This window comes from Myotis yumanensis, unplaced genomic scaffold (assembly GCF_028538775.1).
Source record: "Myotis yumanensis isolate MYYU_CA2020_CCGP unplaced genomic scaffold, mMyoYum1.0.hap1 SCAF_16, whole genome shotgun sequence".
In the NCBI taxonomy this organism is placed as follows: Eukaryota; Metazoa; Chordata; class Mammalia; order Chiroptera; family Vespertilionidae; genus Myotis; species Myotis yumanensis.
In genome coordinates, this window is record NW_027223767.1 from 22,825,236 (window position 1) to 22,838,177 (window position 12,942).

Below are 12,942 nucleotides of genomic sequence, written 5' to 3' on the forward strand. Positions count from 1 at the left end.
CCTCGCCCCCGGGTCCTCGGAGGCCCGCCTCCCGTCAGGGGTCCTGTCCTCAAGGGGACAGGGACCGACGACGCTCTGAAGGCGAGAAGCCGCTCTCTAAGCCGCTCGCTGGGTCTCTCTCTCTCCCCACAATGCACCGGGACCAGCAGGAAGGCCGCTCCGACCCCTAATTTTCCCGCGAATTCAGTTCAAAGAGGCGGCCGGGCCCGCGGTCGGCAGCGCGCACGGGCCAACCAAGCCGCGCCTCCGCGAGAAGAGCCTCCGCGTGACTGACGGGGGAATCCGCGGGCCAACGGGCTGGGCGGCCGGGCGGCGCGCGCTCCCGCCGGCCAATCAGAACGCCGGGCGGGGGAAGTGGGCGGGGTCAGGCCGGGCTAGGGTGAGAGGCCTCGGGAACGGAGCGGGGCTCTCAGGAGGAGACACTTTTTTTTCCTCCCTCCTTCCCTCCTCTCCTCCTCCCTTCCCTTCCCCTCTCCTCCCCTCTCTCCTCCTTCCCCCCTCGGTCCGCCGGAGCCTGCTGGGACGAGCGGTTGGTATCGCCGGCGCTGACTCTCCGGGGCCGCCCGGCGGGTAGCTGGCGGGGGAGGAGGCAGGAACCGCGATGGCGCCTCAGAAGCACGGCGGTGGGGGAGGGGGCGGCTCGGGGCCCAGCGCAGGGTCCGGGGGAGGCGGCTTCGGGGGTTCGGCGGCGGTGGCGGCGGCGACGGCGTCGGGCGGCAAATCCAGCGGCGGGGGCTGTGGAGGCGGCGGCAGTTACTCGGCCTCCTCCTCCTCCGCGGCGGCGGCGGCGGCGGCAGCGGCGGGGGCTGCCGTGTTGCCGGTGAAGAAGCCGAAAATGGAGCACGTCCAGGCTGACCACGAGCTTTTCCTCCAGGCCTTTGAGAGTGAGTGCGTTTGAGCCTTTGAGGGCAGCAATGCCCACTCTTGCGGCATTCGGGGGGTCGGGACGCTCGGGCTGGGCCCCCCCTTCCTCGCCGGGAGCCGACTTGATTTGGGAGCGGAGGGCGAGATGGTGGAGGGAGCTGTTCCGCCTTCAGGGGTGACGGCTCGAGGGGGCCCGAAGTCTCGGGTCTTCGGGAAAAGTGGAGCAGGAAGTCCAGGTGAGGGTCCCGACTCCCCGGAGATGCACACACAAGAGGTGAGGCAGCGGGGCCTCGCACGGGGAGCTGGCTGCTTGCAGCTGAGGTCGCCGCTGGGCTGTCGGGCTGCACGGTCTCCATCTGCAGTCGGACCCCAAGACTAGTTCTCGTTCTGCCCCTGCCTTTCGTACTCTAGGAGCACAAGGGTTTCGGTGGGAGGTTTTGGGGAGCAGATTAAGTCTGTGAAATCGACAAAATTGCCATTAGTCTGAAATGCCGACGCACCCCCTCACCCCCCCACCACCATCCCATCCCAACCGACCACCACCACCTAGAAAAAAGAAAAAGGGGGGGGGGGGGGAATAAGAAATACCGGCGCACGCACTCGGTGTGCATAGTGACCTGGCACCGTGGGATGCTGGAAAGCTCTCACATCTGTCCGCCCATTTCGTGGATACGCAGACTGAGACCCGGAGTGTTGAAGCGTTTCACTCCCCGTGAGACGCGCTCGGGAAGCTGCCCGTTGTCCTGGTCTTAATTCCGGAACATTTTCTTAGGTCAGTTTCTGCCTTGTGGTCTGTTTCGAGGGCAAGACTGCGACCTAATTTGGAAAGGGGGACAAACAATAGAATTTATTAAAAAGAAGCACACAACTGTAAATATGTTCAGCTGCCCTGCGATTGGTTTCCATTTTGCTTTTGTGTGAATGCTGTAATGTGGGTGATCTGTAACACCGTCTTAGAAAACTTGAATAAACTCCGCTGTGCCGCTGAAGGTCTTTATTTACAATTTTTCCGTGGCATATGTTCAGGGCATGGTATCAGCTGTACTTGGAAAGACATGGTACATTGTGTAATACCTTTCTTTCATTCTCGCACGAGTGCTTCCTGAAATTCTAGTTGGAATTTAGTACAAGGATTGTCAGTTTTTATCGAGACCTATATTGAACCTTAAGGGAGAGTCACATTATTTTTATTTTTGCTTAATTTCAAAAGCTGGCGAGGATTTAAATTGGAAATACGGTGGAGAACTGAAGCTCAGTAATGACAATCAACATTCCCATTTGTACCCCTTCTGAAATACAATCTTTTAGTTTGTTTAGAACAAAACTAAACAAGATTAAGTGGATATTTGAAAAATTATTTCTAAATGTTGAGAAGATAAGTCCTCCAAGAAAGTGTTAGCTATTTTTTCTGGTGAGGCTCCCCTGGAGAAGTGAACTGTCATTAAGAACTAGATTTAGCCACAAAACAACTTGATTCTTCTCTAATATTGTCCTTCGTTTCAGATAAGTTTAAATGCTTTGATGTATTTAATAATGTAGTCATTTAGTCCATTTTGATATTGCTTTATTTAAAGGAACAATACTGATAGATCAATAATGTAACTGAGATTATGGTATTGTAGATATTTTCTATCTATAACCTAAGTCCTTATAACAAATTATACTTTAATTAAATTCAGCATTAAAAAGCTTTTGGTAATCTGTCAATTACTTAAAAAATATGTGTTGCGGTAGTATTTATATGTTGAGATAATATTTACATTGAGCAAAATAGATAAAAATGAATTATAACAAGAAATATTCATTGAAAAATTTATAATTTGCTTTTCAGATTTCTTTCAATGTTATTGACTTTCATCATATGTTATTAGGACATGTAGGAAACAGCTTCATTCTGTTTTGGCTGACTACTATAAGTTTTTTAAAAGACTGATCAAAAAGTAGAAACTTCATTTTTATTTGGCATCAATAAGTGGTTTTTTTGTTGAATCCAGCTACCTTATTTCAGCTACTTTGGCGGGGTTAGGGGGGGGGATGGTTTATAGTTTAAATTAGCTAAATTAAATTAATGTAACTACTTTTCAATTCTGCATACAGATTAGTTTCAAAAGTACCTACCTTAGTCTGGCTGCCATGGCTCTGGTTGAGCATCCACCTATGAACCAGGAGGTCACTGTTCGATTCCTAGTCAGCGCATATGCCCGGGTTATGGGTTCTATCCTCAGTGGGGGACAAGCAGGAGGCACCAGATCAATGATTTTCATCAGTGACTTTTCTATCTTTCCCTCTCCCTTCCTCTCTGAAATCAATAAGAAATTATTTTAAAAAAATAAAAAGTACCAACCTTAGAAATGCAAGGCTTAAGAACAAAACTGTGGAGCATCTTAAATTTCAAATAAATATAGATGAATTTTGTGAATGTATACCAATGCACTGTCTTTTGAGCTACGGTGCATACTAATATTCTTGATGTAAATATTTAGTACATGATTTTCATAACAGGTGACTAGTTTATACTGATTACATGGGCTGGATTGGTATTTTCTTAAAAACTTGAGTAATATGTAAATTTAGATAATGTTTGGGTTTTGTTTTCTGTCACCCAGAACCAACGCAGATCTATAGATTTCTTCGAACTCGAAATCTTATAGCGGTAAGTTATCATTAAAATTCATCAATATTATTTTTTTCTTAGAATTTCACCTATTTAATTTTAATATTTTTAAAACTTTTTTTATAGCCAATATTTTTGCACAGAACTCTTACTTACATGTCTCATCGAAACTCCCGAACAAACATCAAAAGGTACATTTTATGAGTCTTATTTCAAGTTAACCAAACCATGTTAAAGTTTTGTTTTAAAGTACTATTTATAATTAAAATAATATGAAAACTTAGGTAAAAGAGTGGCAGGTTGAATTGTTTGTGAAGTGATCATTTTAGTAGTATCATTTTTGTAAATTTCAGTTTATTACCATTTTTTTCCTAATAGAAATGATTTAGTAGTGAAGTGAATGAAATGATTTTACTGATTTACGTTTTCACTCTTTGCAACTAGTTATTTTCAAGTTTGATAGAAGTTGAAGATTTAAATATTAACCAGAGGGCTCAGGGTAACTATCTTTGATACATAAACCTAATAGTTAATTTTTTTAATATTTCTTATATGTTCTAGCATTAAAGAATTCGCTTCTATATTGATAAGTTTAAAAAGTGTCATTTTATATCTTTGGTGGTGGTCTTACTAAAGTGGAAATACTTTTTTTTTATTCATTGATTAGAGAGAGAGAGAGAAAGGGAGAGAGAAATTGAGAATCATCGATTTGTTCCACTTAGTTATTCATTCATTGATTGATTTTTGTATGTGCCCCTACTGGATGTTATTGGGACGATGCTCTCTAATTTAAATTAAGCTACCCAGCCAGGGCCAAGAAATACTTTTGATGTCAATGGGATGAGTGTCCTTAAAAAAAAAAAAATCTTAATTACTTAGTTTTAAAGTGGAGTCTAGAAGTATCAGAGCTTATATTTGCTTTGTAATATTTAATTTTTTTTAAAGATTTGTTTTATTGATTTCAGAGAGGGAGCGAGAGATACCAACATCAATGATGAGAATCATTGGTCGGCTCCCTCCTGCAGTCCCCACACTGGGGATCGAGCCCACAACCTGGGCATGTGCCCCGACAAGGAATCAAACTGCAATCTCCGGGTTCATAGGTTCAATCTCCTGGTTCAACCACTGAGCCACACTGGCCAGGCTGTAATATTTAATATTAACCATATATAATTTAATGCTAGTTTCTTGTCCTACATGCAGAGTTACTTATTGAGCATATAAGTGAAATAATGTTTTTACTAAGCATTTAGTGTCATCTTGACTTGGTAAAACAATTAAGCTATCTCGATAGACTTTATTTATTTATTATTTTTTTAAAATATATTTTATTGATTTTTTACAGAGAGGAAGGGAGAAGGATAGAGAGTTTGAAACATCGATGAGAGAGAAACATTGATCAGCTGCCTCCTGCACACTCCCCACTGGGGATGTGCCCGCAACCAAGGTACATGCCCTTGACCGTAATCGAACCCAGGACCCTTGAGTCCGCAGGCTGATGCTCTATCCACTGAGCCAAACCGGTTAGGGCTCTCAATAGACTTTAAAGTAAACTTCTTTTAGGTCTCCTTTGGAGACTCCTACTGGTTAAGTAAGCATTATGGTGTTTTGTTTTGTTGTTTTTTTTAAATATATTTTTATTGATTTCAGAGAGGAAGGGAGAGGGAGAGAGAGAAAGAGAAAGAAACATCGATGAGAAAGAATCACTGATCAGCTGCCTCCTGCACACCCCACACTGGGGATCGAGCCCGCAACCGGGGCATATGGCCTGACCAGGAATCGAACCATGACCTCCTGGTTCATAGGTTGACGATTAACCACTGAGCCACGCGGGCCAGGCCAAGCATCATGTTTTTTATAGAAAGACATACTTTAGCTTTGTAGATAAACCTAGGTGGATTTGAAGGATTGAAATGTTAAAGTTATTTGTCTTCTGGTAATGTTTCTGAATATATATAGAGAGAGCATTGCATTTAATAGGTGAAACTTAATTAAATAATTAGGAATAGGGTGGTGGATCAGGCAACAGAATTAAGTCTGTCTGCTCTTTACCTGTCAGCTTCATTATTTCTATGCCTGAGTTCAACAAACTTTTTCTATAAAGGACCCGGATAGTAAATACTTTAGGCTTGTGGTCTATGATACAGAATTGAGGATATTCAGTGGGATGCAGTACTTACACAAAAAGAGAGAAAACAAATGTCTGCAGATTTTTTAATTGATGAAATTCAAAATACTTGGAGTTGAGTATAGTGTTTTTAAATATGGGCCTACTGGTGGGCAGTATGGGATTCTTTTATTTTTGTGGGGTGGGGAGAGATAACAGCTTAATTGGGGTTTAGAATTAGTGTTCTCTCATCAAATCCATTGCAAATGTTTATCTGTAAAAACCACTCTTAGATTGTGGGCTGTGTAAAAACAGTAGGCTGGATTGATTAAATAGTGGTTAATTTTTCCCTGTATTTTAAAATATATATATATATTTTTATTAATTTCGGAGAGGAAGGGAGAGGGAGAGAGAGAGAGAGAAACATCAGTGATGAGAGAATCATTGATCAGCTGCCTCCTGCACATCCCCCACTGGGGATTGAGCCCCCAATCCCGGCATGTACCCTGATTAGGAAATCGAACAACATTCAACCTCTGAACCACATTGGCCAGGCTTTCCTGTAGTATTTTGAATATGGAAGGTCGGCTGGGTTATCATCTAGGATGTTGCCTAATTTATATTTAAAAGTGATTAAATATTTTCAAAATAAATTAGAATTAATCCATAAATGGATAAAAACTATATTTATTTAAAGCCTAACTTCATAATTTTCTTGTCATGTTTGTTTATTAGACTATTTGATTGTCTCATTATGGGATATGTTTCTGTTATCTGCTAATGGGTGGAGGCAATTTTTAAACTTGCGCTTAATTTATTGCCCTATAGGTAAAACAGTACCTTTTGGGGAAGTTTTGAAGCAGTTTGCCAGCCAAGAAACATAAATTCCACTTAGTTATTTCCAAATAAAAATGCATTAGGAATCACTTAATTCTTTTGTTATATCCCTGGCCTATATAAGACATTAAGACTAATTTTTTCAAATTTTTATTTTTTTAATCATCACCCCAGGATATTTTCTCCATTTTTTATTTTTTTTTTTTAAAGAGAGAGTAGAGGGGAGGGAGGGAGGGAAGGAGAGAGAAAAACATCAGTGTATGAGAGATACATTGATTGGTTGCATCTCGTTCACACCCCAACCTGGGCAGATCCAGCTTGCAACCCAGGTACATGCCTTTGACCAGGAATCGAACTCGCAACCCTTTGGTCATTGGTTTGATGCTCGTTAACCACTGAGCCAAACCAGCCAGAGCATTAAGACTGATTTTTAACAAATTACACTACAACTTATATCTTCAAATGAATGCTGTCCTGTTCAAAGTAGTTGGTATTTAGCTCAGTAATTGTAGTCTTTTTACAAACGGGTTTTTTTTTTTTAACTCCTTTTATAAAATTGCTTTTAGTATTACCCCTTTGCTCAAAATGTTTTTGGAACTAGCCTTGTACTTTTCACTTCATAGATATATTCAAACTCTATAGGTTAACACTACACTGACAACGTGGAATACTGGTGAGGAGAAGGACATCTTTTATTGAATTTATTTTACAGTTTTATGTTAGCTGTTTTTTAATCCTCCCAAGAAGATTTCCTAAAACTTCTTGAATTTAAAAATACTTTTCTTGGATGACTTTTTGATAACTATTTCCCCTTTTAAATCTGACCTAAGTAGTGGTATCTTTCTAAAGAACAGAAATATTTGTTGCCCGGGTGTTGGGGCTGCTTTTATATAGTTGCTTATGTTTTTTCCCCCCGCGTCAAGGAGGAATGGGTTGTTTTTATGATCTTACCTGTTTGAAATGGTTGTTAATATTCAGTTCTCTTTTGCAGAACGCCATAATTTTGGAAGAGATGAACCTTGTGATTTAGTCTTTTCTTTCAACAGACAGCATTTCATCTTAATCATTACATTAACACTATTGTTAAAAAGCTTTTAGTAGTTTTACAACCTTCCTCAGTGGTACATTTCAGTATTAATTATTATTATTTACATTTCAGTATTTATACTGAAAAGTCTTTGTGAGTAGTCTAGAGAAGTCTTACATTTTTCTTCTTTCTTCTCTCTTATCTGTGGAGATTGAAAATGTATTACCCTCCTTCATAAAGTACTTCTTACTATACTCTATTGGACAAAACTTTATTATTGAAGTTTTCAGTAACTCTAAAGGTAAAGAGAGAAGCTTTTTTTTTTTTTTAAAAGAAAGGTCTTTTGTTAATGGAGGCTATTCACCTGAACTATACATTCTATCAATTCTCTTCTTCCTATCAGTATTTTACTGCAACACATTTACATTAACATTTCTCTATTGATAATTTTTATTATAGCAGTTGTGTACAATAGCTGATTTTGAGGAATGAAGGTATTAGTATTTTCTAGTATCTGAATTCAAGCTTTACAAAGTAATTAATGCAGAATACATTAAACTTTTCAAGTCCTAATGAAGAGACTATATGAGTATAATGATAAATATTTGTTCCAATTAACATGTTATATATGGATCTAGACTTTTAGCCTCTATTTCTAGAACATTTATAGAAAACCAGCCTAAGATGAGGCTTGTTATAGAATCCATTCTTAAATTGCATTCTTAAGTTCTTGATTTAAGTTCCTAGTTTGTGGAAAAATTACTCTTTTCTCTTAAACTTGTCAAGTTAAAAGCTAGTAATATTTTTATGATTTTGATGGGTATGTCCCTTAAACTTTAAAATTTTTTCATAATGACGACAACCATCTCTTTAATATGACATTGTGTAATGTTAGCCGTTGATAATAATCTTTGAAGATATTGTTAACTTTATATATTTTTTTATAGAATATTCATTTTTATGTGATAGTACTAGCACATATTTGTCAGGTTACTTAATAAAAGGATGAATGTTTCAGAGTATACATAATTTGCATTTGTTTGCCTCAGTCCAACAGATGCTTGAATATCTACCAAGTATAAGGCACTATGCCAAGCATTATATGACTTTCCTTGAAAAAAAGCAATCTCTGTCCACCAGGAGCTTATAATATAGCAGGAGAAATAAAATATTTAGACAAATTTCACATTTAGGAAACTAAGTGTTAAAATAATTATAAACCTATGTGCCATAGGTAAGGAGAAATAATCCCAATTAAGGTTCGGGAATAATTACAAAAGGTTTCATGGAAAAATTAGCATTTGAGATGGTACTTGAAGGCTTGTCTGCTGTATTACAACATACACTGCCTCAGTAATATGCATTGTTATGGCTAACCATAATTTACCTTATTAAAAATAATAAAAAATCAGATTTCCAACTTGCCTATTATAGTGACAATAAAGTGTAATCTGTTTGTTTTTCCCAGTTGAGAAGTGATTATTTTGTTTATCTGTTTCTTCCAGGAAAACATTTAAAGTTGATGATATGTTATCAAAAGTAGAGAAAATGAAAGGAGAGCAAGAATCTCATAGGTAAGATAACCTACATTAAGTGACATACTTGAGGAAAGAGTAAAATGATAGTGATCTTTTCCCTAGTGATTACCTCAATCTTATAAGGAGTTAGAAGGAACCTTAGAGGTCACTTGGTCCAAATTCTTACAAAAATCAGGAATTACTTCCTCTATACCATCCCTGGCAGAGAATCCTTAAGCCTCATCTCGATTACCTCCAATGCTGAGAACTCAGTGCTTTCTAAGGCAGCTGTGTTCATTATCAGTTATCTCTATTTCCAGTTTCTTAAATTTTGAATCCCAATTCTGTAACTTCTGCAGTTGGTGTTAATGTTATAATTCATATAAGGAGGGATGGAGACTGATATTTATTTAACTATATGCTAGGTGCTGTGCCAGGTGCCTCACAGCAGCATATCTCTTCTAAGTATCATCTTCACATCTGAGAGAGGCTCTCTTTTTTTTCCATTTTGTCTTTCCCCTTATTTACATCATTCAGGCAAAGTATTCCTAACTTCATTTTGTATGCAAAATATGTTTATAGCATGGTAGTTTAATAAATTTGACAATTTGGGCAGAATCTACTTATTGTATGTTTTCAGACGTGACACCCAGAACTAATTCCCTAAATGTCCTAATAGCTGCCTAGGCTAGACAGTATGTTTCCACTCCTAAATGGTATTATTCTACTTATTCTTTTATATGTAAACTAAAGAAAGTTAAATACTATTTTAAAGAGAAACAGGAACTTAGGTGGTATTCATTCATTGGCTCATTTTAGGGAGAATGCAAAACTAAAAATACTAGGTTTAAAAAAAAAGTAGAGTTGAAAAAATTGCCAAAGTGGATTTTTCTTTTTTGAAACATATCTTTATTGATTTCAGAGAGGAAGGGAGAGGGAAAGAGAGATAGAAACAATCAATGATAGAGAATCATTGATTGGCTGCCTCCTGTACACCCCGTACTGGGGATGGAGCCCGCAACCTGGGCATGTGCCCTTGACTGGAATCGAACCCGGGACCCTTCAGTCCACAGGCCGACATTCTGCCAACTGAGCCAAACCAGTTAGGGCTGTTTTTCTTTTAAAGCTTTAAATCATATCTTACCAATTTGTATAGGCTACACACTGATTTAATGATGCTTCGTGTATGGTTTCTCATTTTGGTGACTGGTGTAAGATGTCATTTTTGCAGATGCTTATATTTAAAGTTTGGCTTTTGAATTAGAATATTTTGTTACTTGAATTATAAAATCACATTTTTTATTTTATATCCTGCAATCTTGTAAGACCAAAGTGTAATTTCTATTTCCATATCTAGGCAATCCTGACTTGTAAATAAGCTTTGATGGTCTGTTCTAGAAACTGAAATCACTGATCTTTACTTAATCTATTCCTGCCTGCGAAGAACCTTTCAATGCAGGAATATTCCCAGTGCATGTACACTCTATTCTTTGCTTGAATTTTTATTCCATATTCTTATCTGGTCATTTACCCTGGACAAAAGCTCTTGGGATCCTCAAGGCCTTTTTTACTTAAAGTGTAAGCTGTGTTCTGACCTCCCTGCTTCTTTTCTCCTGAACACCTTAATAGTTTGCCCTTCAGGTCTTTCAGGGTTCAGGTGAGAAGGAAGAATGAACCAAGAAGAACATTTAACCCTTTTCATCTTCCCTTTCAAACTTCTACCTTCATCACTGCTAAACCGTATTACTATCTCTTTGTGACATTGTCTTAGATCAGTGGTTCTCAACCTTCCTAATGCCGCAACCCTTTAATATAGTTCCTCATGTTGTGGGGACCCCCAATTTCATTGTTACAAATTGAACATAATTAAAGCATAGTGATTAATCCCAAAAACAATATGTAATTATATATGTGTTTTCCGATGGTCTTAGGCAACCCCTGTGAAAGGGTCGTTTGACCCCCAAAGGGGTTTCGACCCATAGTTGAGAACTGCTGTCTTAGATAAATATTACAGGGAGTAATATTTAGAGGGAGTAGGGAGTCTTGTGAGGAAGATAGAACGTGCTGGTTAATTATCTTTGAATAATGGCAATAATTTTGTTCTTTTTGACCCAGTGGGTTCAACGATTAGACCAATAATATAACCAGCTCATAGCAACATCAGAGATTTGCATAGAATTCCTGCTTGTTATTTTGAAAAACAACTTTTTCAGTCTTTAAGATCCAGCTGGGATATTTCATTGAGTTGGATATTTCAACCCCCAAGATTTTCTTTTTTTTTTAATTGATTTCAGAAAGAGAAAGGGGCTGCCTCCTGCACACCCACCACCGGGGATCAAGCCCGCATCCCAGGCGTGTGCCCTGATCAGGAATTGAATCATGACCTCCTGGTTCATGGGTCGATGCTCAACCACTGAGCTACATCGGCCAGGCGCTATTTTATTATTTAAAACCTAACTCTATTGGAGCTGACCATGCTTAATACCCAGCAAAAGCACTTTAGACCAAGGGGAAGTATTGAGTTAATGTGCTAGCTGCTTCAACCCACACCCCCAAAATGTCTCAGTGGTGCTCCTGGAGTCACTAAAATGAATTGGGAAATTCTTTCATTTTAAGTTTACCTCCAAAGTCTTATATTTGTTAAATGACTTCAGTGTATTTTTCATCTCAAATTAGGTATAATCTTATTGTTTACTAAATTTATTACACAGGATTGTAAAATGTTTCTTAGACACCAATATATAATGCCAGCACTAAAAACTTTGCTTGTAAAATAGTTGATCAAATTCTCTTAGAACAAAATAAATCTTTGTTGTTCCCTAACATTAATTACTAGTAGTTAAAATTTTAAATCATATACAAAAAAGTATCTCTTCCATCTATATTTTTATTCTTTACGATTTCAGATGTAGGAATCTTGTTCAGTTTAATTGCATCCTGGATTTGTTCAACAGCTGTAATATGGGAGTCTTCTACTGTAACTTACGTTCTTTTAGCACTTCCAAAGTTGTAATAGCTCCTCTCCCAAACACAATGTATTTATGCTACTAAGTTCTAGGGGAATATCACAAAAAAGCTCCAAAGTTCCAGAGAAATATCAAAATATACAAAAATAACATAGTACTACAGCCCAAAGGTTAGAATAATGAAATGCCTGGCCTATTTATGACATTTATAGTGACTTATAACCAAACCAAATTTCCAGCATTATCCGTGCAAAATGAAGTTGTTGTTCAGGATTTTTTTAATGTAGTTTCTATTCTAGATAAATAGTTGTCTTACTAGTCACAGATAATTGCAGAAATTTACTAGGGCAGGGGTGAGGAACCTTTTTTCTGCCATTGGCCATTTGGATATTTATAACATCATTCTCGGGCCATACAAAATGATCAACTTAAAAATTAGCCTGCTATATTTGATCAAATATTTAATTAACTCACTCTTAATGCCTTGGCAGAACCAAACCAACTGTTTTTGCGGGCTTTATGGCCTGCGGGCCAGATGTTCCCCACTCCTGTATTAGGGGAAGGGGCTGATAGAAAAAGAAGAACATTGCCCTGGCAAGTATTGGTCAGTGGTTAGAGCATCAACCCTCGAACCAAAGTATTGTGGGTTCGATTCTGGTCAAGGGCACATACCTTGATTGCAGGTTCCCTGCTCCAGTTGGGGTATGTGCAAGAGGCAGCAATTGATGTGACTCTCTCACATTGATGTTTCCCCCCTCTCCTTTTCCCCTACCCTTTCACTTTCTAAAATCAATGGAATAAATATTAAAAAAGAAAAATACAGGTATTTCATGGTTTTTACTTTAAGGTGTTGGTCAATTCATGACAATAGACCAGAATTGTCATCTGTAACTTTAAAACTCAGTTTTAAAGCCTACCATTGATGAATATTGCTTCTTTTCTTGAAAAATAGCTTCTGAAAATTCCACAGCAATGAGCAAATCTTAGAAATTTATAGTTGTCTCACTCTA

General features: G+C 38.5%; 1 protein-coding gene across 1 annotated transcript in view; it reads left to right on the forward strand.

Annotated features, from left to right (window-relative positions):
* The first annotated feature begins 380 nt into the window (after positions 1-380).
* SUZ12 (SUZ12 polycomb repressive complex 2 subunit) overlaps positions 381-12,942 on the forward strand; it is a 44,443-nt gene continuing 31,881 nt past the window's right edge. The window contains exons 1-4 of the mRNA XM_070394857.1: positions 381-884; positions 3,471-3,517; positions 3,605-3,669; positions 8,955-9,023. Of these exons, the coding sequence (XP_070250958.1) occupies positions 602-884; positions 3,471-3,517; positions 3,605-3,669; positions 8,955-9,023 (464 nt within the window). The 5' untranslated portion in view covers positions 381-601. The remainder of the gene's footprint in view (positions 885-3,470; positions 3,518-3,604; positions 3,670-8,954; positions 9,024-12,942) is intronic.